Here is a 24,344-nt window from a genome sequence, read left to right as displayed (position 1 = left end):
GTCCTCCAGGTGGCACCCTAACCCTCTCTCTCTCTCTCTCTCTCTCTCTCTCTCTCTCTCTCTCTCTCTCTCCCCTCCCCCCTTCCCCCACCCCCATCAGTTCACAGACACCAGGTGCTCCTAGCCCGGACAAGCACGTAAGGATTGTCCCCGAGGCAAGCAGCCTGCTTTATTAGAGTGACTTCAGTCACCTCACCTCCTAAATTACAGTTTGTAATTGTTAATTTTGTCGACTTCAATCTAGATTTACTTGAGAAAAAGAGTTTCTAAGAAGGCTTGTCTGTGGGGATTATGTTATGTTAATTGTGGCAGGAAGACCTGCCCATTGTGGGTGGGACCATTCCCTGGGTTTGGGTCCTGGAATGTGTATAAAAGACACCAAGCTGAGCATAAGCAGGCTCGTGGTCCTTCTTTTCTGTTTGTGATTACAGGTACAACAGAACCAGCTCCTTTAAGCTTCAGCTGCTGTGACTTCTCCACTGTGATGGACTGGAACCTGCACTTCGAGCTGAGACAAGCCCTTTGTCACGGTGTTTTGTCACAGTAACTAGAAATAAAACTAAGACAGTCCAAAGTGGAAACTCTAGACATACAGACAGCAGATGTGGTTGGTGTTCCTGAGAGGATGAGGTCAAATGACAACGTGGTCTGGGATGAGAAAGAGGAAGCTGGAGCTGTGGGCACAGGGAGCCACCAGGATTGAGTTCTCAGTAGGGAGAAGCAGACAATTGTCAGCATATCCTGAAGGCCATATCACAGAAACCTATCACAGTAGTCCAGGCTTCAGCATCTTGTGGGGTTGGCGCCACTGTGATCCCGACTCCTGCTCTAGCTTGACTAAATGGCTTCTTTCAGGTCACCTCGGAGTGAGTATTCTAGTTCCTCATCCCTGGGGAACTCCAGCTCGTCAGGCCTCTGCCTCACCAGCTTCCTGGTATGTGGCTTTGGGTGGGCAAGCCAGGTCTTGCCTATGAAACACCGGAGGCGCCTGTTACCTGAGCTACAACACATGCTCCTGTATTGAGTGGGTCCCTCCCTGAGGGAGTGGCATGCTCACCTGAAGTCCTGTTTTCTGGTTTTTCCAGCTACATTCTTTCTGCCCAAAGCCCAGAATGTGCTGGCCCAGGCCCAGTCCACGAGGCCTAGGAGGCAGTGTTTGACCAGGGAGGAGCGGCCAGTGCAGGAGCCACAGCCTGTCAACCCCCTGGACTGCATCCTTGCCATCCATCTAGAGGCTATCATGATGGCACCGGTATTGGCTCTCCCACTTTACAAACATAGCGTCACATATACAGTCCTGCATGCAAGCACAGAGTCTCAGCCACAAAGCATCACATAGTCAGTACACAGCCACACACACTTACAAGGTCACGCGGTTATGTACAGTCAAACACTGTCAGAGCGTCGGGTACACGGTCACACAGTGTTCCTGACAGTTATACCCAGTGTCACACTGTCACATACACAGTCACACACATTGTCCCATATGCGTTCACACAAAAGTCCACAGCATCAGTCTGCCCGCGGTAGGCTTCCTGACCATCAAAGCAGCAGCCTCCATGTGTGTTTTTGTGTGATGAGTGTCTGTTCATACACACATGTGCATGTGCCTGGCCCAGAAAGCTGGATTGAACTATCACTGCAGGTGGGGACTTGGAGGGCTGGCCAGGTCTGGGCCTGGGCTGACTGAGCCCCTTGGCCCTTCTTCCCACCTCCCTGGCTTTACATTTAGAACTGTGGCGACTCCCTCTGGAGGGGTCTACAGTCATTTAGGGAAGGATTCTGTCTTGGACACCTATCCATGCCCCATGCAACAGAAGTGTCCCCCTCTGCAGTGGACTTTGGCTCGGACTAATGGAAGACAGTAGGGCTCCTCTCCTGGAGGTCCCCTGCTTCAGCCTGGAACAAAGCTTTCACAATCAGCTGACCACAGGGGTCAGTGCTGACAGAGCTAGACACTGGGACACTGCCTTACTGACTGGAACTCTGAAAAGTGACTCAGAGTAGAACGGGTGGTAGGACCTGCGGCTAGTGAGTGACGTGCTTCTGACTCATGACGGAAACTGCCTGCTCCTACTTCCTGAGAGCCTTCAGGAGCCAGCCATGGCCTACAGGCACAGAGAGGGTTGACTCCAGGGAGAGTGGTGGCTATGAGGAAGCAGAGGAGGCCCCCATCTAAGTTCCATCTGGATATAGAAGCAAGACAGCTATGTAGCAGACATGCACCCCAATCCCTGTCTGCAGATGTGGTTGGTGTCCAGAAGGCTGAGGATGTCCCAGAGGCTAGCAGCAGCATCCAGGTCTTGAAACCCAACATCTATACCACCTGGCTCACCAAATCTTCAGGGCAAAAGTAGGTTACCAGGCCACCTTAGAAGGGGTGTGGCATCCTCTCCTCCTGCCTATCCAGCAACTTTCCTCTCTGTGTCCCCCAGCAGTGGAAAAGCCCAGCAGGCTCAGGCCTGCAAAATCTTCCAGGGGTCCCTATCGGTGGAATCTCTACGAAACTTCAGGGTAGTACATGGTTAAAAGTTCCCACCTACCCTCCAAGGCGACCCTGAGGCACTGCACAGACCAGGACTTTGTGAGCTCATAAATGTAGCAAATCGATGATGATGACAAGATACTGGGGGATTGGGAGAACCAAGCTCAAAACTGTCCAAACTTGTGTCTGGCCCCAAGGTGCTCGGCCTCCACACCTCACATCTCACTTTGAGGCTGCGTGACCAGTGAGAAGCTCCAGTTGGGCTCAGGATCAAGGTCTGAATGACTCTGGATGGGGGTTCCTCCAGATCTGATGCTCCTCCGGGCCAGTTCTCATCAGCTCCCAGATCCGTTGGTCCTTCAGCTGTACCAGATGCTCCAACCTCATCACCTTCATCTGCAAAATCTTCAGAGAGCACACAAGTCTGAAAGTAACTAAAGAAGTCCGTCTAGCTGCCAGCCAGGCCTCCAGCAACTCTACCCTCTAGGAAATGAGTGTACAGTTCCGGGTCTCGTGGTTCAGGACAGGACCACAGGCCCTTTGGGAGGACCTGGACCCAAGGAGCTCACAGGGTTGGCAGGCTGTGGAGGGCTGGGTTTTCTCCTCCTGTTCCCTGCTGGAACCCAGGCCTCCTGCCTGATTCCCTGTTTCAGCCAGAAAGGCCAAATGCAGTGCAGGGTAGGGCAGGGCAGGGCAGGGCAGGGCAGGGCAGGGCAGGGCAGGGCTGCAGAGGGACTGAGCCTTTGCTGTGAGCCAAGCACCTAGTTGGAGAGTAACTCAGGGCATATTTGCAGAAGCAACAGATGACGGGTAGATATGTGGCTGCTGTGCTGTCTGTTCAACATGTACTTCCAAAAGTTGATGACTCAAGAAGTGTGTGTGTGTGTGTGTGTGTGTGTAGGGGGAGGGGTGGAGATAGCTCAGTAGTTAAGGTTAGGAGTGCATACTCTTGTTAGGTTTGGTGGCGCATGCCTTTCATCCCAGTACAAACTCGGAGTTTGAGGCCAGCCTGGTGTACATAGTGAGTTCAAGGACAGCCAGAGCTATGTAGAGAGACCCTGTCTTTAAAAAATTAAGAAGGGTGTTGGTGGGGAGAGTGTGTATGTACTGGTAATCTCTTGGAGAAGTTCAGAGTTTGCTTTCTACCACCCACATCAGGCAGCTAACAAGCACCAGCAACTCCAGCTCCAGGAGAGTCTAATGCATCTGTTCTCCATGGGCATCTGCACATACCCAGATGCACACAAATTAAAAAACAACAACATTTTCTTGATACTCTGTCTATGTAGTCCTGGCTGTCTTGGAACTTTCTATGTAGACCAAGCCAGCTTTGAACTCACAGAGATCCTCCTGCCTCTACCTCTGATTCTGGAATTAAGGACACGTGTCACCATGCCCAGCTACACATAATTTTTTTAATTAAATAAAAGCATAAGTGAATGAACATGGGGCTGCTAAAGCCAGGAATGGTAACACACACCTACAATCCTAGTCCCAGGGAGGCAGAGGATCCCTGAGGATCAGACAGGATCACTGAAACTTCAGGCTACTCTGGCTAGTTAGCAAGACTCAGCCTCACAAAAATGAGAGAGAGAGAGAGAGAGAGAGAGAGAGAGAGAAGCACAGCTTGAGCAGTTCTCCTCAGCACAACTGGGGCATCTGTGGTCCCTCCATGCCTACTTCAAGGATGACCTTTTCCCAAACTTTCTCCCATCAGAAACCAAGATCCCCACCGTGCTCCTCAAGCAGAAAAACTGGATCTGTCTCATCCCCATGTAGTATGAAGGAAGGCATGTAGATCAGGGTGGGGAGCCAGCCTCACAGCAGACAATGAAAGACAATGTCTCTCCCTGGACCTGTGGAGCGTGACGCTGCATTCACAGGCAGTGCGTAAAGCCCATGTTCTGGACACCTTTCCACTCACTACTCTTCATTCAAATCAGAAAGCTGGGGTTGGGGATTTAGCTCAGTGGTAGAGCGCTTGCCTAGGAAGCGCAAGGCCCTGGGTTCGGTCCCCAGCTCCAAAAAAAAGAAAAGAGAAAAAAAAAAAAATCAGAAAGCCAGGGAGCTGTATGGCTAGATCCAGCAATGGATTCCATCCCATGGGGCCCAGCCACAGGCTTGATAACATCCTGTCTATCACAACAAATTCCTCCAGTTTCGTGTCTCACTTTGTGACAATTTACAAGTGGTATTCGACCCTTAAATGGCAAGCTGTGTGAGTGCCAACCCTTAGGTGGCAAGTGGGTCTGTTTGCTCTCTGGGTCTCCAGTGAAGAGTTACAGTTCCCTTGGCCAGCACAGGAGCTGGGGCAACAGTGGGGAGAGCTGCGCTGTGAACAAGCGGGGTGGATGGAGGCAACAACTTCAGTTCTCCTTACTGCTTCCTCTCTACTTCTGCTCTGTAAGTCCAAAGCCACAACAATATCACATCACTTTCCTGTTTTCACAAGAAGATAACTCGTCAAGATTTGGGTGCATACCAGGAACTGAGATGGCACTGCAATTTCCGGTAGCCCCTGTGACCCGTGGCTATTGGTGCAGAGTCTCCATTCTTCCCTATTGTCTTAGCTCTTTTGTGTCCCCAGGATAAAGGGAGAGGGAAGGGACAGTGCAAGGGCAGGGACGTGCCTGCAGAACCAAATGTCTGTCAGAGAGCAAGGCATGGACCACACAACCAGGCACACACCAAAGAACCGGGTGTGCACTACAGAATACGCTGTGTATCACAGAGCCGGGTGTGCAGAGCTAAGTGTGTTCCATAGAACCAGATGTGCATCGAAACCAGGTGTGCACATCTAAATGGTTCACAAGGATCCCCAGGTGGGTTGTTTCGAGGGCCCTGGCTTTTGGAGATGAAGAGAAAGACAAGGCCCAGTTCAGGCTAGTGGGGGGCAGGCAGGAGACTCTCCAGCCAGCATCCCACTCTACCTGCTTTCAAGTGTCCGCCCAGCATCTGCTTCCTGAGATGGGCCCCAGACCACACTGCCATCTTATATTCCTGAGCTGCACTTGGGTCTGGTATGGACAGACCATTGAGGCAGGTGGTGAGCACATTAGGGACCCACCATATCTTTCCTGCCTCTGAGAAGGACTGAAATGGCTCACAGACTGTTTTCTTTCCTTTTTTTTTTTTTTTTTTTTTTTTTTTCCCCCAGGGCTGGGGACCGAACCCAGGGCCTTGCGCTTCCTAGGCAAGCGCTCTACCACTGAGCTAAATCCCCAACCCCTTCTTCAAGTTTTCAAGACAGGGTTTGTCTGTGTAGCTTTGGCTGTCCTCTCTGTAGCCCAGGCAAGACTCAAACTCACAGAGATTCTGAGATTAATCCCACCTCTGCTGGTATTCAAGCCTTGAGCCATCACTGCTAGGTCACTAATTTCTAAAGAATCTAAAGAATGCCTAAAGAACGTTGACTCTCTCTGGTCAGAGCCTTGCACTCCCCATACAGCCCTCACTGGGTCAGTGCCCGCTCTGCAGAAACTCAGCCAAGGAGTGGGCAACTGAGGCAGTGGGTCCCTCTGCATCCTTGCAGCTCAGAATGTCTAGGAAGCAAGGGATGCCCCATAGGACCATACCTTAACTGTCTCCTGCAGAATGGCTAGTGCTTGCTCCTTATCCTCCAGCTGCTGCTGGATGCTGACCACGTGATCCCAGAGCCCTTCAATTGAGTCCCTGAAAGGTAAACACTGACCTTTAATCCAGGATAGGGGTCATAAGGAGGTGGGCAGGGAGAATTTGAGAGATAAAAGTCCACCCTCTGCAAGCACAGCAGCCCATTTTCTCCAAATCCCTTTGATTCTGAAGGATCTTCGTGCTGGAGGGGGCTGGAGGGCTCTGTAGGCCTGTGTGACAAATAGACACCATCAGCTCAGGACCCTGCTTCTGATAGGCACCCACTAGTGACAGGACATATGGATGAGGGGAGGGGACATGATCCATAGCCGGTAAAGCAGACTCAGAAGTTATCAAGGAAGGACTTGGTCCTATCCTGGTGTCAGGGCCCTTTGCATAGCCCTGGAAACCTCAGGAATGTTCCTCTTGTTTGAATAATGGCTTCCCTTCGTAGCTCACAGGGTCCCCCTTGGATGGTTGCTCTCTGGGTATTGATGGAGCCAGGACCCTAAGTACTAGGCCTTCCTTAGAAGCCCACTAGCCCCTCTGAGCCCAGGGTGCACCTGAGCATACCTGCCTTCTTGTGAAGGTTTGGGAGCTCAAGATCATCATGCGCCCAGCTTTCAGGAATGTTGTGATCTTCTCTGCAGGAGTCCCAGAGGGGCTCTGACAGGCTGCCATTATCCACATTGGGATCTTGAATCTTAGTGGTATGTGGGTGGGAGGTAAGCTCCCCCCAAGGTTGGACAGCATCCACACCAGAGTGTCCTGGGTCCTACAAAGCACAAAAGTTGGGAAGTGAAATGTAGCTGGTCTGGATATGTCTGGTCTGCGTGGACTCTGGGTGGGGTTCGTGTGTAAAATGGGGAAGAGTGGGAAGGGCTTGGGTTGGTTGTAGTTGGAGCAACTCTTAGGTGTTTTTACTGCCCCAGGGTAGGTGGATCAGGCTAGGAAGGAGATGAGGGTCTGGGAAGCTCTCGGACAGCAGGAAAATCAGGAATGAGTCTAAATGAGGACTGTAGCCTCGTGTATGGACTTCATTTCTTTCTGGACCACAGGGACATTCATTTCTCTGTTTTATTCTCACACAGACAGATTATCTGACTGTGTGCTAAGGGCTGAAGATACAGCAGACTTGCAGGCTGGATTGATGTGCAGACACTTAAGGCTGTACCAGTTGAGCCTACCTGAACAGTCCTGGCCTCCATCTTCTCCCTCAGTGCACATAGGATAGATTCGATAACTCCAGGCCTGTTGGATACCACCCTTTGGATATCATTGTCTGAGATACACAAGTGTAGCTTTCGAAAGACTTTCCTGCAAAGAAGGTAGGGGTACACTCTCAAAGCAGTACTGTCAAGGGCTGGGAGTTGAGCCCTCCCTCAAGTTCTGTCCTCCGTGCAATGCCTTCTAGCCACTGGGCAACATCTAGCTTTCTCAGAGAGCCTCTGTTTTGCTCTGCACTCAAGGGGGGCACGCCTATCTCATTCCTGACCTTTGGGACTGTCTCAGGAGATCACAGAATGCCCTATCAGGGCGTGTTTTCTCCACTCATTCTCATCTCTCTGATGGCTGGCCCTCTGTAAGTCCTGTTGATACAGCTCAACAGTATCAAAAACATAAGCCCATGAAACTGTACCTGGGCCTGAGCCCTGCACTGCTTCTATTTCAATCTGAGTTAGTCTTTTGGGGGCTCTGACTTCCCCATACAGCATCCTGGGTGCCCACACATGTTCTCCACCTTGCTCTGCTCAGGCACTTCCTGAGGGCCCTCACTGATGGCACTACATCGGACATGTCTGCCCTACTCTGACTGAGTGTTCTTGATATTACTTATCACACCAAACATACAGGTGGAGACTTGTCTGAGGACATTTTGGGAGGTGAAGTAAAGCGTGCCTCCACTGATCTGTAAGGGAACAAGCTAGCTGGTAGGCTGCCCTAGCAAGGAACTCCCAGGAACTCTGGTCATGGTGCTTTTCTGTAGGCAAGGACCCACAGTGAGGCAGTCAGAGACCCACAGCTGGCCAGAGCATCCCTGGGTCAATCTAGGTGGGCTGAGCTCCCAGGCCTTGCCTGTTGAGAAGGCTCCAGTTGCTTAGCTTCTGGTCTGTACTGCAGGCTGGGATGTAGCTGTGCAAGTCCACCAGCCGAGGGCGGAAGTGCTTCACAATCTCGGCCACCAGCACTGTGGGAACGCGAGGTGAGCTTGGCTTGCCTGGCTAAGACCCTGGGTTGCAGCTGTAATCCCTGACCACATGCGTGGAATGGAGTGGGAAGGACGCGAGCTTGTCCTGGGGAGCCCATGATTGTCCCCGAGCCTTCGGCACCGTACCTAGACTCCAGGACAGACCAAGTGGTAGGATGGCCTGGGGAGCTAATACAGCGTGAGAGCCCAGGAGGAGCTGGAAGAGCCACAGGAGGCCATGTTTGCTACTACCTTTCCTAAGGAGCATGAGTTTGGACTCAAGAACCGCTCCGTTCCCCTAACACCCACACCCGTACTAAGGGACTGGACGCAAGGGTGGCCCTCAGCTTTGAGTCAGTCCTCTTCATCATCCTCCCCATAGCGCCTTGCCCTCACTCGCACCACCATCACTGAAGTCCCGAGCCAAGTGGCGCTTGGGGCGGCTGAGTGGGAGCCGGTCCAGCCAGGCGCAGAGGTTGTGAATATCTCCAGGCGTTGGCAGGAACGTAGCAGAGCTCTGCTTGGAAGCACTAAGCATGGCAGAGGAGTGGGTCTGCAGCAGCGAAACGCAGTGGAAGAAACCTTGTGGGTTTGGACCGTTGCTGGGAGACCAGGCACAGCCGGAAGGGGCGGGGCCCTAACCGCGCCTAGCCCTCCCTCTATCCCTGGTAGGATTGGTCCTCCTCCACGTTCAAAGACCCGGCTGAATTAAGGTGGATGGTTAAAAATGAAGGGAGATGGTGGGTGAAATAGTTTGAGCTGGTGAAATAAAAACAAACTGCACTTTAGAATGTGATCTATAATTTACTGATAAAATAGAATCTTTATTAATGAATAGTGTTTAGTCATAGTTTCAACTATTCTCTTTCAACCCGGAAATGACGGCAATTCTGTCCCAACACCCCAAGAACGTCGTCGGCTTTTCCTTCCTAAGTCTCATACATGAGTGGGATGAAGATATAGGAACTGTGCCTTGGGGAGGGGTCACTGTGTGAGGGCTGGTGCCGAAGTTGCTGGGAGGGCACTCCTGGCATTCTGTCCACCCAGAGAAAGACAAATTTGCTCACGCTCACTGCAGGCGATGCTGGCCCTGCCTAGCAACTAGCACACATAGACATAAGGTCTAAGCTGGCCAAGGCCAGTGAGAGAATGGATACTGGTTCAGGAGGGCAGCTGAACAGCAAGAGCCACAGAGAGAGAGATTATTCCTGAGGTAGGAACACTGTATGCAGGTCCAGCCTGGGCGGGGGCTGTTGCTGAAGAAGCTCGTTTAGAGGAACAGTGGTATCTCCAAACTTCCACAAGACTACGATGGCCCTGGGGTGCCCTAGCTGGTCACCTCTTCTGGATGGGGACCTTCAGAGCAACCTTTGACCCACCAGCTCCCTGCTAAGAAAAAGGGAAATTGATATTAAAGAGGATCTGATAAGAGAGAGGTACAGCTGAAGATTCCCATAGACAGTTCTTTAAATTTAGACTTCCACTTCCCCTAACAACAGAATGCCCCCCCACACACACACACAAGATGACTGCACTAGCATTTCATGTATAGTGCAGACTAGCCATAGAAAAGAGAAAACTCGATAGTCCCTGAAAGCCGCAAGCACTGGAAAGTTCTGGCAGATGATACAGCAGACATCAAGCCTGTCACTAAGGATTGTCCCATTTTCTTTTCAGATGACACCAAAACTTACCAGCTAAGAAAACAAAAGCAGCCACCCACCCTGAAGAACAGTGCCACAATCAGCAGGATGTTTCCTGTAAGATGGACTCCTCCCTCTGGGGCTCACCTGAGTCACTCCAGGCGCAGTCCCTCCGGTCCCAGGCTTGACTGGTGGTGTTGGGGGTGCAAAGGTTGGCTTGACCTGGTAGGAACCAGACACAGCTAATGGCGAGCATCTCCTAAGCAGGCCAAGTACTGCCCTCAGCTTCATCCTCCCAAGGCTGTCCTTCTCAGCTCCAGCCTAGTCCTGAAGGGTTCTGTCTTCACACAGCTCAGTAGGAAACCTCTGCATGGCCTCACCATTCAGAAGATAAAATCTGAATGTGGCAGAGCTCCTCTTGGCTAGCTGTCCCAGCCCATTACCTTGCAGCCTCACCAGTATCCCACACATTACCCTGAAGGCTCCTGAGTTTTCAGAACATGGGTCTTTAGAAGCTCAAAAGGAAAGAATTAACTATGAAAACACATTACATGTCCACATTCTTAGAGAGGATGGTAACCTGGTATTGGTAGGTTTTAAACACATTTTGACCTTCCTCCTCATCTAGCTTCCTTTAGTCCTTGCCTAGAATGCCCCCATTCTGCCAGTTGGGACTGTGCCTAGGAAGGAAATTTCTTTCTTTCTTTTTTTTCTTTTCCTTGGTTTGTTTCTTTTTGTTTTATTTTGTTTGTGACAGGGTTTTTCTGTATATTCCTGGCTATCTTGGACTCACTCTGTAGACCAGGCTGGCCTTGAATTCAGAGATTCAACTGTCTTTGCCTTCCAAGTTTTGGGATTAAAGGATTTTCAGCCCTTATGTAAGTCTAAAATTAGTCCCTGGCCAGACATGCATGCACACGCACACATACACAAGTTCTCCACCATCACAGCTATGACCCCGGAGTATGCATGGAGGGCTAAGACTACAGTAGTGCTCATGGGTACTCAGAAGTAGGAGCCCACTTTTAGGACTAAGAAAAGGGTTCCAGTTCATCTGGAACCCCAAGGAACCCTGCTGGGAAGGACTCCAACACTGTGGGTAGGAAAGAGTAAATGAATCATTACTTTCAAAGCTTTAGTCAGTGGTGTTTTGAGATCTTCCAAATCCCTGTAGCCTCCTCCCAAGGGAAAACATAGGAGGCTGGTCTCTGGAATAAAGGGCCACAGGCTTGCAGGAGGGGAAGGTCTCCTCATAGTCAAAGCTGTCCCCTTACCTGCTTGGGTTTCAGCTGTGGGAGGGGCTTGGTGGGAGGATCAGGTCTAAGCTGTTGGGAAAAAAAGAATCAGGATCATAGGGAGGCAAAGATTAAAACAGAAGGAACACCCATTCAGAGCCTGCCCCACATGTGGCCCATACATATACAGCCACCAAACTAGATAAGATGGATGAAGCAAAGAAGTGCAGGCTGACAGGAACCGGATGTAGATCTCTCCTTAGAGACACAGCCAGAATACAGCAAATACATAGGCGAATGCCAGCAGCAAACCACTGAACTGAGAACGGGACCCCCATTGAAGGAATCAGAGAAAGGACTGGAAGAGCTTGAAGGGGTTCAAGACCCCATATGAACAACAATGCCAAGCAACCAGAGCTTCCAGGAACGAAGCCACTACCCAAAGACTATACATGGACTGACCCTGGGCTCCAACTTCATAGGTAGCAATGAATAGCCTAGTAAAAGCACCAGTGGAAGGGGAAGCCCTTGGTCCTGCTAAGACTGAACCCCCAGTGAACGTGATTGTTGGGGGGAGGGCGGTAATGGGGGGAGGATGGGGAGGGGAACACCCATAGAGAATGGGAGTGGGAGGGGCTAGGGAGTCTTTGGCCTGGAAACTCGGAAAGGGAATGACAATCAAAATGTAAATAAGAAATACTCAAGTTAATAATAATAATAAAAAAAAAAAGAATCAGGATCCAAAGACTGGTCCAGTTCAGCGCTGGGGAGTAGGGTGGTACCTTTTCCCTTCCAGGCTCTCTGAATCAACCCTTAGGTTCAATTTAATATCCTGACTAGGCAGGGTTAACAACTTTGTCTGGAGAGCAGCTGTTTCCTTAGGGCTCCAGGTCCACAGAGTCAGCCACCAGACACCACCTCCCAAGAGGTTTCCATGTCTCTGGAATACATATGACTGTTTCCCAAGGCTTACCTGGTTTGGTGCCTTCGGGGCATAAACAGGAACTGGGAGTGGTGGACTGGACATGGCACCTGGAGGCTTGAGGGAACAGAGATGTGTGCCTGAGCCCAAGAATCAGTGCTGAGGCCCCAACCCATGCCCACCAGGTCCCCTGCTTTTGGATCCAAGGCTCTTACATTTCCCAAATGGCACCCCTCCCCATTTCCTGCTCACCCTGGCCTAGCATCCCACGCCTCAGCTACATTATCACACTTAAGGAGCAGCAAGGGCATTCTCTTCTCACAGCTGAGGTCTGAAAGCACTCACACCCACAAGTTCAAACCCAGACTCCAAATACAGATCCTTAGACAACAAGGCTTGACTTACTCCCTCACCCTCCCTTGGAGCAATTGTAAAGCTGCTTGAGGCTCCAGGCTACTGCATGGCTCATGAGTTAATTTGCACAGAAAGCCTTCACTATCCCTAATGGGTCACACTCTGGGGTGGAGGGATGGAGAGCCTGAGTGTCCCCCATTGCAGCCCCATGAACCTGCCAGAGGATAGTACTTACTGCAGGGGGAGGCCTCTTTGGTTTCACTATAGGTCTTGGGGGCTGGTTGGTAGAAACCGTCTCAGGAGGGTCTGGAGGCCTGCTCTTAGCCGGCAGGCTGCTGTCCCCTGTGTAGAATAGGGGGTTGGAGAGCCCTGAGGTAGGCTTGGGTGCCACACTCCTGGGGATGAAGAGAGACAAGGAATGGTAGAGTCACTTCTCAGAGGATTCAGGACTCCCGGGCAGGCCTCCCAAGTCAGCCTGGCATTTCTGCCTGGTACACTGACATATGCTGCTAACTGTAGTCTCAGGCACATGTGTGAGCATAGGAGGTCAAGAAACAAGTCTCTTGACAGCTATGCTAGGAGGGGCTTGGAGGACCTGGGAAAAGCTGTCCTTTGGCAGTCAGCTTGGAGGTCAAGATCTTGGTGCAGGGCACAGTGGAAACCTAATGGGGCATATGTGGCCATGGCTAAGGGTAGAGAGGTTATCTCAGCTCTGGATTTATCATACACCTATCTGTTGCTCTCACTGTTCCATTTATAGCCTTGAAGAAGAGGAGGAAGAGGAGGAGAAAGAGAAGGGAGAGGAGGGAGAGGAAGAACGGAAGGAAAAGGAAGAGGAAGATGATGATGGTGATGGTAATGAGGAAGAGGAGGAAGAGAAGGTGGGGGAGGGGGAGGAGAAGGGGGAGGAGGTGGAGGAAGAGGGAGAGGAGGAGGAGGTGGAGGAAGAGGAAGAGGAGGAGAAGGAGAAGGAGGAGGAGGAAGAAGAGGAGGAAGAGGAGAAAGAGGAGGAGGAGGATGAGGAGGGAGAGGAGGAGGAGGAGGAACAGCAATAGCAGCAGCAGTGGCGGTGATCCTGGGAGTCTCCTGAGCTTCCCACCTAGGCCTGTCCAACACCCGGAGAAACCCAAGTCCCCTTAAGTGCCTCTGCCTGGGCTTGCTGATGGAAGCAATGCTTTTTCTTTCTTAAGTAGCAGCAAAGCCATTTCTCAAGTTCCGAGGACAGGAAGTATGTGTCTCACATGTAAATATGTTGCAACCACCGAGTCCTCACCTCCTCTGGATTTGTTTCGGGGCCTTTCGGTAGATGACAATGCCTGCCCCATGACCATGGCAGCCACCAGGATCACCAAGACCACAACCACACTGACTGGGAGGCTCTTGGATGCTGTGGGACACATGGCCATATGTTTATCTAAGCCTGGGGACTAGTTGAATCAAGACCTGGGGAGGGCCCTTGGGAGATGCAGCCTTCTCAGTCCCCCTTGACCATGTCCTGGGTCCCACACCCCACATATGGCCAAGCGCCTGAGAACTCCAGCAGAGGGCCCAGTACATTACACCAGCTCTTCTGGCTCTCCAGCAGTGGGTTAGAAGACATGGTAGTGGCGAGTTGCAGCCCCACAGTGCCACTGTTGAGGCCCCGCCAGTTCCCCGAGGCTGTGGTGCTGTGGACAGCTGCAGACTCAGTGACCACTGGGAAGGAAGACACTGTGGGGGTTGTGGGAAATGGCACTGGAAGCCTGGGAAAGGCTATCTAGCCTTGTTTTGAGTAGGGCACTGCCCTGTGTCACCTTTGGGAAGTAGAGATCATGTGATCCATTCTAACCACCCTCAGGGCTAGTACTCCACAAATACCAGCTCTTGTGGGCCTCAGAACCTTAGCTGCTTGTTCACCTGGTACATCTGCCAGCAGCTGTGCACAGTAGGGTGGGGCCCAGCCCGCGTGACAGTGGCACTCCCTCTTGTGGTTGCAAACCTGGAGAGAAAGCGGGGCCTCAAGGACAGGTACCTCACAGGGCAGTGGGGGAGGTTGCAGAACACATGGGGTCCCCTCCATCCACCCACATATGTCAATCTTGAGCTTATAAGGAATTCTCCCCAGTGACCACACTATCCAGTGGCCACGAGCTCAGTGGAAAGCACCTATCCTACCTCAGCCCCGGAGAGGCCTTGATACCATAAGAAAAGGATATAGGCTAATTTGAGTCACATTGCTATACCCACAGCTCTCTCTGCCACAAGTTCCACTACACAGGCAAGTGGTGGCAGCCACCTAGCTCAAAGGCACCAGGCAGTAGTTGCACTACGACCTGAAGCCCGAGGCTACACGTACCCCATGGTTGTTGCATTTAGCAGAGCAATTTTCAGATCTGTATACACGGAGGTCCTGGCAGCTTCCATCCATGCAAACCTGGAAGGTGGAAGGGGCTCTTGGGTTGCTGGCCTAGGCCCAATTCTTACCCCACTGTCCCCAATCTAAAGGTAAGCTCAGGACAGCTAGTGTGGTCACACTTCAGGATGACTATGCCTATAGACTTGTGTGTGTGCCTATGTGCACATGAGGTGGCACTGGACTGGCTGATCCTGGGAACCTTTTGGGTATGGTGGACTCTAGACAGGCGTCTCCACTTGCCAGGTTAGCTTCTCAGTTTGGACTAGGGCATGACAGAGGCTGCACGCACATGCCTCTCCTAGCCAATACTGTTTGTACGGAACAGTACTAGGGACTCATACGGGCACATTTGATCTTCGCCAGCCCTGGACAGCTTTCAAGTGCTCCTCAGCTCACCTTTCCCTCCTCGCACTTGGTGCCCTGGAGTACCAACTCATAGGTGTTAGTGTTGCTGTCAGTCTGGAGAGCTTGGCAGAGTCCATGGTGGGAGGAGAAAGTGCAGGAGGAACGTTCAAGAGGTTTCCGGCCTCCCTCACAGAACAGCACCCCACACCGGTTGATCCTGCAGACATAGGGCAGGCTGTGGTCATGGGTGTCATGGGGTCTCTGAGGGTGGTGCAGGAGACAGCCCCCAGGACCTTTCCTTTCTCAAGGATGAGGGGCTCAGGTTGATGTCTTGAAACAGGGCAGACTCCAGGAGAGCCTCCTGCCTCACAGAGCAGGCCTCCTCTGTGGGGAAGTCTCGGTGCACCATCCTTGCTATTGAAGATGTACCACATCCAGCTCCCAACGGTTTGGCCTTGATGCTTACCTGCTAGGGTACATACTCCCAGAGCAGCCCTGAGGAATGCTAAAGGCAAAGCAGGAGTCGGATGCTGCCCGGGCACCTATGGGACCAGGAGAAGTTAGTCTGCTTTAGGTCACAGACATTCCACAAGCTGGCCCCCCCATCCTATGTCTGCCTCACCTGGCCCCCACAGAGCCTGGCACTGCTGTGCCAGTGTGGGGCAGCTCCCATCAAAGCAGTAGCCCCCTGGACAGGGGGTACCATTCTGTTGGAAGGCATCTTCAGGACATGTTGGTTTCTGGCCATCACAGAACTCCTCCAGGTCACATTTGTCCTTCATAGGACGACACAGCTCACCAGCTGGCTTCACCTGGTTCCACAGAGAAGCTGACTGTAAGGCAGGCCCACATGATGCCTTTACGAGAATCCCAATCCCCCGGTTTGACTGGAGTAGATCCTGGGTGAAGTCCAACTTACCTTGCATTCATGACAACAGGCACCATGGGCACACTCTGCCCCCCTGGCCAGCTGGCAAGTGGTGGCATTGCAGCAGGGGTTTTGACAATCCTGGGAGGACAACAGTGTGAGCAGCTGCACCCTAGCCAGACCTGGCTCTAGGGTGGATAGGCTTTTGGTGACCACTGGGGAAGGGGCTGAAGCCAATTTATCTCCAACTCCTTTGTAGGTTATTAGGGGCTCAAAGGGAAATGTAGTGACTTGTGACTCCAATGGCCACATGAGGTATGGGCACATAACAGCAGACCCGAGAGACTAACCTCAGATTGAGGCTCCTACACTAATGCTGAAGCTGGTCAACAAGGGGCAGGGATGAGGTGAGACAGACCTGAGGTGTACCACAGTCACACTGCTCTCCACGTTCCACAAATAGGTTTCCACACACAGGGCCACCCACGAACCGGTTGACATCTGGAACATTGGTCAGGCAGCCTGTCTGGTGATTTGTCACGAATGACTCTAGGTCAACCTGGCTGCACCTGCTGAATGTCTTGGGGAACTTGGAGCTAAGGGTAAGGGATGTCAACGTTAGGAAGAGCCATATGCCAGTCTGTCTCTTCCCACCCAATGTGCCCCACAGGACCTTACCCAATGCTTTCAGTCATGATGCAGCCACCACCCTCACGTGGTATAGGACAGTAGCATCCCGGAATGTTTTCATCATGGTTCATGCCCAGGTTGTGACCCAGCTCATGGGCCATGGTAGATGCTACACCAATGGCGCTCTTGGTGTGGTCCTATGAGGACATGTTCATTAGGACTGTCTTGCTACCATCTACCCACATGTCCTTGGCCACCCCTTTTACCTGGTTCACAGCTCCTGAGTGACGGGAACACAGGGCAGACACCTTAGCCAGTCCAACAGTGGTCCCAATGAAATCAACCCCCCTAGAAACAGACAAGACAGGCATACCCTTGACAAGGTTCCTGGCCTTTCTCCATCCCTGCACAACCCTGCTTGGATGTCCTACCCTGGAGGCCAGGCTGTACAGAGGCCCTTCTCTAGGGCTTGGTTCTGCCTCACCGCAGTGTATGGGCATGGCCGCCCACTCACGTGATAAGTTGCACATTGTCATGTGGGTGCCGCCCTAGCAAGTTCTGCTCCCTCCAGGACAAGAAGTTCTCCAGTGTAACATTGGCGTAACGGCTGATGTAGAATTTGTCCTTGTTCCAGATCTCCAGGCCCACCAGGACAACTCGGAAACTGAGTTCCTGATAGAGCTGCAGAAGAGGAGAAGCCCCTTGGAGTCCATGCAGGCCCAGGGATGGACAGGGCCATTACATCCCTTTCTCCACTGGCCCTGTGCTCAGTATAGAGCTCTGAACTAGCCCCACCTCTTGATTGGCCTCTTGAGCCTAAACAGCTGCACCCTCTCTTCAAGTGTCAGCACCCCTGGGGCAACCCACCTTGTCCACATGGTTTACAACCTCCAGCACTCGCTGACGCACAGCCTCTCTGCTCCCTCTCTGCTTCTGGAACTGGGAATATGAGACCTTTAGTCTGGGGCCTGGCAAGCTCACCCCAATTTATCCAGCCCACTCAGCCCCTAAATCCTTACCTCTTGGCTGTCTGCGACCACATACAGCTCCACATAGCGGGTTTCTCTAGGTTTTAGCCAGTTCTAGGGAAAGAAGCCAATCAGCCTTTTTGGCCTTGACCCCAACCTACCCCAGAGTCCAACTCTATGTTAGGAGGCAAGGTCTAGGCATCTCCAGTGTAGTGGGATTTCTCTGGAGCTACAAGGCTGAGCCAGGCCCACCCACTGAGCATAAGGCTTGCTTCAGGGCTACAGAGAGCTATGCCTATGCCCAAGTATGGGGTCTGGGACTGAACAACAGGGATGATGCTGCTCACCCCAGGCTGAGCCCTGTAGATTTCTAAGGTCCGAGGCCCTAGTTTATCCAGGCTGGTTTCGCTGACCCCACAGGTCCCAGCCTTCTGTTCCAGATGCTTTTCCTGGTACACTGCATGCTGCCCCTCTTCGTCAGCATCCAGAGGCTCAATCAAGTGGACAGTGGAACCGACTCGGAAAAAGCCACTGAGGGGGAGAGCCAGGTGAACAGAGGGTGTGGTCAGCTTGTTCCTACCTGCCCACCTGTGAGGACAGGTGCTCCATGTCTACTGCCTCCGAATGGCCACCTCACACCCTTGTGGATGATGACCAGGCTTGTAGATGCAGGAGGCAAGAAGGTGCATGGGTTTGGCATGGCTGGCAACCACCAATGGAGCCGAAGCAAGAGCCCAACCCTTCCAAACACAGCAGGAAAGGATTCTCACGCCCAGGCCCCCTTTCCCCTGCCCTGGTTTACCCTTCTGTAGAATGGGACTTCCTGCTTGGGTCTACAGTAAATACCTGAGGCCAGCACAGGTGCTAATACTGGCAGCCGAGCCCTCGTACCCTTCCACATGGCCCTGGTAGAGGCAATGGTCCTGTAGAAGTGAGGGAGGGTCATCAGTCTTGCTGCCTTGATTTCGCTGGCCCAGGGAAGGCTGGCCTGGCACCATACCTGCTCGTGCAGCTGCTCCTTCACCTCAGAGCCATTGGCAGCTGAGTAGGTCTCTGTGTAGCTTGAGCCCAGCAAGTCCCTGGAAGACAACCATTGAGGTTCCCTGGTTCCACCTCACACGGAGCAGTCACCCTAGGGTGCCTGGGCCAGGATTCTGGCACACAGGAGCCCACATTTCCCACTGGACTGGGAGACTGACCCAAGGGCCAAAATCCGCTTACCTGTTCTTTCGAAGGTGCAGGGTGAAAACTTGCTCACTGGTCCCAAGAGCATAGCTCAGACTCTCTGGGTACAAGCCCTAGATGGGGATTCAGGGTGAGTGACTTCAACTTAAGGTCAGGATTTGCATAGCAGAAAGCCCCAAACAGTACCTCCCTAGACCTTGAGGATTCATTACTTTCAGGCAGGGAAGTAGGTGGCTGGGACCAGGCTGAGCTGTTTGGGAGGGACAGGAAAAGCAAGTCTCCCAGATGAGCAGAGAAAAACAGAGCTCCATGGCCCCTTGAGCCATTTCCCCATCTGTTCATAAGGATGATGATGGTGGGGTGATAATGTGATGGTGATGGTGGTGGTGATGGTGATGACAATGACGATGATGATGGTGATATGATGACATTCTTTCCCAGAGAAAGCAGGGTAGGAGTGGCAGCCATGGCCAGATAGCCACCAAGTCCAGGGCAACATCGGAGTGGGCAAGGTACACAGATGCCTCAGCACCACTATTCCGCAGCTGGCTATGGTGTCCAGCCTGAGAGTCAGAGCAGGTGTGTGCTATATACTCTATGACCTTTCACTCACTCATACACTATGTGTATGACCAGCTCGCCCTAGGGACAGCATACACCAGGAAAGAGGATAGCCTAGGCAGAGATGTTTCCTGAAGATCCAAACAAGGACAGGGCCAGGAATCTTCCTGGAGGTCTACAGGCTGTTCTCAGTTCCCGGCTCCAGGAAATCCCAAGCTGAGAGGTTCTCAGTGCATGCACACAGCTTTAGGTGAGCAGCTGTTAGCTAATCTAGCTAACCACTGCCAACTGAAACTGGGGAGTGGCCTGGGGCAGCAGAAGCCGCTGTACCTTTCCTCGGTGAGAAGCTTCTCCAGACTGGGCCAATGGTCTCATGAAAGGAGCACGGAAGTGAGTGGGTCCTACCTTGGGGGCCCTAGACTCTGATTGGGAGTGGGGAGAGGGGGCAGCAGGAGGAAGGAAGTGGTGAACATAGGAGGATCATAGTCATGCCCAGCACAGACAGGGCAGCCCCAGAGACTGCTGGGCCTTTTACAGAAACAAGCTGTGCTGCCAGACTAATGGGTAGACTCACCCACTGGGAGGGCAGGCTTCTGCGGGAGCGGGATGCAGCTAGGCGCCGAGGCCATACCACCTCATACTGTTTCACATGAGGCAAAGGAGGTCCAGGGGCTACTGCTACAGGAGAAAAGAGGTCAGAGGTCCAACAAGGGCTGCTGTCCTGCCTCAAGCAGTGTCTAGCCAGTGTTATATCTTATCTGGGGAATCACCATAACGTTCAGTGCCAGCAATAGGATATGGCCCATGGCCCAGATAAGAGCTTTCTGCCTAAAACCAGGTCCACCATACCAGAGTCAAGTTGTCTGAGCTTAGTGCACCTATGCACAGAGCCCAGAAGAACTTCATCCACATACCCTACCCCTCCCCAGTGCCTGTCTGGACCTATGCAGGGAGAACACATATAGGATCTTTGGTCCTCCTGCCAGACATCTAAAGTTGACCCCATCTCATCCTTAGTTACCTGATCATATGTAATTGCTGAAAGCACACCCTCCCTCAGGCTTTTCTCTCCCAAGAGAAAACTTCTTGCTCAACAACTGATGAGGGACCAGTGTAGAGACCACCTATTGATCTCTTGCATAGACAAAGGGCACAGTACTTAACCTCAGGGCTCCAAGATAGAGGTAAGAGAAGAGACCACTTGAGCCAGGATCTTCCCAGGACAGGAAAACCAAGCCTTCCAGTGGGAAGCAGGACCCCATGTTGCTACAGAGCGGAGACCACTGCATCTCTAGCTTCTGCCCCTTCCTAGCTAGAGAGTTATGCATCCCTCAAGATCCCACAGGCGAACCTTGCTGCCTGGGACTCCTACAGCAAGCAAGGGAAGCCGTCCTGTGGGTGCCGCGCCCAGTGATATCGCTGCTCCTGTAACTAGCTCAACGAAAAAAACTCCAGGAGCCAATTTCTCTTACACTTCACTTTTGAAAAATCACAATTCTGACCTTTTCCATATCTATGTTTTTCCATATCCAGGGACCAACCTCAGGGAGGCAAGGTGGCCCGACCACGGTAAGTGGCCACTAGGCAGACCACCAAACCTTGAATAGGTTCCTTGAAATCAAATAATCGTCACTTACCTGGTGTCCATAAGACGCTGAGTAGCCAGAGGCCAAGCATGACACGATCTGGGGCACACTAACCCTAGAGCTAGAGGTTCCACAAAGTACTCTCTCTAGATCACTGGTCTGGTACTTCTTTCTTTGAGCCCTTCCCACTGATCAGAACTGGCCAATCACTGGAGTGTGGGGCGGGGTAGGGTGGAGCAAGGTGGGGCAAGAAGTGTACACCTCTATACCAACACCCTGCTGGCAGCAACTCGCCTCCAGGGCAGTCTGGAGTTACAGAGGCCCCTCCCAGTTAGTTTCTGGGTAGCTTTGTGTCTCCTATTGATCTCCCATGGTATTGAATAAAATTAATGGGAGCTGGAGAGGGTAAACGAACCAACTTGGGCAGCGCTACAATTCTACAAACTCCCAGTCCTGGGGGATTGCCTCTCAGCCCTGACAGCTTTGGGAGTGTTAATTGGGTGGAGTCTAGCTGGAGGAAGATGACTTTTGGAAGGGAAGTGACTTATGAGTCTGAAATTTCAGAAGGGGACCCTTTGACTTCCTGGACATCTGAAAGATGCAGGCAGGGCAAACCAATACTCCTAAGCTCTGCCCAGCTCCACCAGGTTTCTGAGGCATCATTGGAGAGGGACATGCAGGGAAGAACCTGACTGATTCTTTGAGGTCCTACCTAACCTCACTGTAGGGGTCCAGAAGCACCGGACTCCTTGTACAGGCCTGGATTCTGTCTTCTATGTGCCTAGGTAGAGCTGACTAAGAATCAAAGCTTTCAGAGCTCCTAACATGGCCTGGTTTCCAGCTTCTTCTTCAGGTGGGTCTGTTACTGTGGGAACCCAAGACTCTCGGAAATGAAGTCAAGCCTGTTTATTATTTGTGGCAATGTTCTCTATACATCTTTGTGGGCACAGATGTGGTTAGACCTCACTGACTCTACAGACCCACCCCATGAGGGGTAAGTAACCTAAGAGGAAAGGGAGACACACCCAGACTACCAACAGGGCCTGACAGTTCAACCATAAGGGGAAACTACAGGGCTGGTTTGGAGTTTTGGATATCTCAGGGTCTGTACCTAAGAATTTAAGCTGGGGCATACATGATACTGTCACCCCTCTGCCCTTGTGAATGAGATAAGGTCAGGAATGGAGCAATGGCTTAGGAATCTCACCAGCAAACCACTGCCTGGGGCATCAGCACAGTGTTTAGGGCTAGAGCAGAAACCAGACTGCAATAGGCAGCAGGCAGAGCTCTTGGTAAGGCTGACTTCCACATACACAGATCTTAAATACTCTTACATTGCAAATTAGGTAACCGTGAAAGTTCAAGGAAATGTGTTCTTAATCAAATCAAAGGCAAAATCAAAACCTGTTGCCAGTACCAACCATTGTCTTGTGAGTCCAACTGTCCATAGTGAATGTGGAGGAACAGAGTATAATCAAAAAAATCAGGACCAAGTAGGGCCAATTTTATGTTGCATTGGCAGAAATACATTGGAAATGAGTATACACTCCATCAGGCAAGACAGACTCAACTTATTCCTAACTTCACCCCGTGGTGTTCTGGAGGGTTTGGAGTTACACCCCGTGCAAACCTGGGAGCTGCAGGTCAGTGTCCAGGGACATGGGCTCCTGGAGACAGGCCAGTAAGCTCCTCTGCTCAGTCTAGCATTCATTCTGACAACACTGGGTTGGCAGACAGATGTTTACAAAGGCAAGCCTGGACATGCTGCAGACCAGAAGAAACTGTGGCTGAAGAACCAAGCACCCAGGTAAGGGGGTAGGGGCGCTTGGTTAGCCAATCCTGACTGGACCATGTACAGTTTTATCATCTACATAAGGCCAATAGCCAAGAGAGCTACCTCTAATTGTCATTCCTCCAAACACCTCCTCAGCCCCCAAGCCCTCCTATGACAGGTGTTTAAAACTGGATTTGTAAAGGGCACATGTATTTATATAGTTTAGCTAGAGTAGATCACCCTGGAGCAGGACAGACATATGGTCTACTCCAGGACTGAAGCAGGGGGCCACTGTGATAAGGCAGCTACAACAGAACTTGTTAGCCACTTTGCTACTTATTTTCCAAAAAGCAAGGCCAGTTATCCAACAGACAAAAGGTATCCAGACCCTGGTTCAGGCAAGAGTAGCTTTTGGCCTGAAGATTAGCCTGTCTTCAAGAACACTCCTCAGAGAGTAAACCTTGGGGTTCTTGGTGAAGAGCTGGGTACACATTGGGAGTAAGGATATTTTCAGTTAGGAACAATGCTGCCCCCTAGTGCTGGACACAAGGCAGCTCCTAAATACATACAGTTCCCACCCCCAGGCTGCTATACCTCTACATGGCATCTTCCAATTACATTACTCTGCACAAAAACCTTGTCTTTGAGGCAAAAAGGAGCCCCCCCAAACACACACACACACACACACACACACACACACACACACACACACACGTACATACACACTCACTAAATTTTAAGGCGAACAAGTCAAACACACACAGGATTTCAATGTCAAACAGTTAAGTCTGGGCCACCACCTTACTGTGTCCAGGCAGCTTGCATTTTTATTCCTTCTGTTGAGTACATATGTGCTTGTGCATGTGGAGCTGAGACTGACACCAGACGATTTCCTCAATTACTCTCCACCTTCTTTTTTATTTTTTATTTTTTTCCTGGAGCTGGGGACCGAACCCAGGGTCTTGTGCTTGCTAGGCAAGCGCTCTACCACTGAGCTAAATCCCCAACCCCACCTTCTTTTTTAATTCATTTGTTTATCTTGAGATGGGTCCCTCAGTGAACCTAGAACTCATGACTCATCTAGACTGGCTGGCCAGCCAGCCCTAGGAATCCGCCTACCTCTACCCCCAGCACTGGGAATATAGAAGTGTTCCACTACACTCAGCATTTAAAGTAGGTGGTGTGCTGACTAGACTTATGTCAATTTCATACACGCTGAAGTCATTTTAGAAGAGGGAACCTCAACTGAGAAAATGTCCCATGAGATTGTCCTGTGGTGCATTTCCTTGATATGGGAAGGAAGCTCAATGTGGGCGGTGGTGCTTCTGAGCTGGTCCTGATCTTGGGTATGATGGGAAAGCAGGCTGAGTAAAACACGGGAAAGCCAGTTCGCAGCGTTCTCCATGGCCTCTGCATCAGTTCCTGTCTCTAGGTTCCTGCTCTGACCGTCCTGGATGGTGCACTAGACTACAAGGTATAAGCTGGAACAAACCCTATCCTTGCTTTTGCTTATGGTGTTTCATCATAGCAACAGAAGCTCTAACTAAGACAGGTGGTAAGGATCTGAATTTAGGTCCTCATATTTGCACAGAA

General features: G+C 51.6%; 2 protein-coding genes across 5 annotated transcripts; both read right to left on the bottom strand.

The window, feature by feature from the left end:
• Nucleotides 1-2,585: 2,585 nt before the first annotated feature.
• On the bottom strand, nt 2,586-8,881 carry LOC116893868 (sperm flagellar protein 1-like). Of its 4 annotated transcripts, XM_032895588.1 has the most exons (7): nt 8,688-8,881; nt 8,174-8,285; nt 7,285-7,414; nt 6,671-6,872; nt 6,240-6,327; nt 6,061-6,157; nt 2,586-2,890 (listed from the first exon to the last, which is right to left on the bottom strand). In XM_032895588.1, the coding sequence occupies exons 1-7, from the start codon at nt 8,821-8,823 to the stop codon at nt 2,756-2,758; spliced, it is 900 nt and encodes a 299-aa protein (XP_032751479.1). In that variant the 5' UTR covers nt 8,824-8,881; the 3' UTR covers nt 2,586-2,755. The 4 variants fall into 4 exon arrangements, with proteins under 4 accessions (XP_032751479.1, XP_032751481.1, XP_032751480.1 ...); XM_032895590.1 differs by lacking the exon at nt 6,240-6,327; XM_032895589.1 differs by lacking the exon at nt 6,061-6,157 and having other exon boundaries at nt 2,815-2,890; nt 6,177-6,327.
• A 207-nt stretch (nt 8,882-9,088) lies between these two features.
• Nucleotides 9,089-21,746, bottom strand: Adam8 (ADAM metallopeptidase domain 8). The gene is given in 25 exon segments (XM_032892352.1): nt 9,089-9,671; nt 10,076-10,150; nt 11,203-11,253; nt 12,137-12,202; nt 12,675-12,834; nt 13,713-13,761; nt 13,764-13,818; nt 14,319-14,417; nt 14,775-14,852; nt 15,231-15,396; nt 15,646-15,721; nt 15,802-15,991; nt 16,099-16,188; nt 16,466-16,643; nt 16,726-16,874; nt 16,944-17,025; nt 17,192-17,358; nt 17,545-17,616; nt 17,697-17,759; nt 17,993-18,176; nt 18,492-18,568; nt 18,646-18,724; nt 18,867-18,943; nt 19,966-20,069; nt 21,029-21,746. Coding segments are annotated over 25 exon segments (2,478 nt in total). The 5' UTR covers nt 21,069-21,746; the 3' UTR covers nt 9,089-9,620.
• Nucleotides 21,747-24,344: the final 2,598 nt, after the last annotated feature.

The sequence above is a fragment of the Rattus rattus genome, chromosome 2 (assembly GCF_011064425.1).
Source record: "Rattus rattus isolate New Zealand chromosome 2, Rrattus_CSIRO_v1, whole genome shotgun sequence".
NCBI classification, from domain to species: Eukaryota; Metazoa; Chordata; class Mammalia; order Rodentia; family Muridae; genus Rattus; species Rattus rattus.
The sequence above is the reverse complement of the archived record's forward strand: the minus strand, read 5'-3'. Positions and strand labels throughout refer to the sequence as shown.

Bases quoted from the DNA above. Each gene is read 5' to 3' on its own strand.
- LOC116893868 (XM_032895588.1), bottom strand. From the start codon at position 8,823: ATGCTTAGTGCTTCCAAGCAGAGCTCTGCTACGTTCCTGCCAACGCCT. The intron at 7,415-8,173 runs GCAAGGCCTGGG...CCTTCTTTGCAG, and splicing joins AACTGGAGCCTTCTCAACAG to GAAAGTCTTTCGAAAGCTAC. The intron at 6,328-6,670 runs GTATGCTCAGGT...TTTGTCACACAG, and splicing joins AAACCTTCACAAGAAGGCAG to GCCTACAGAGCCCTCCAGCC.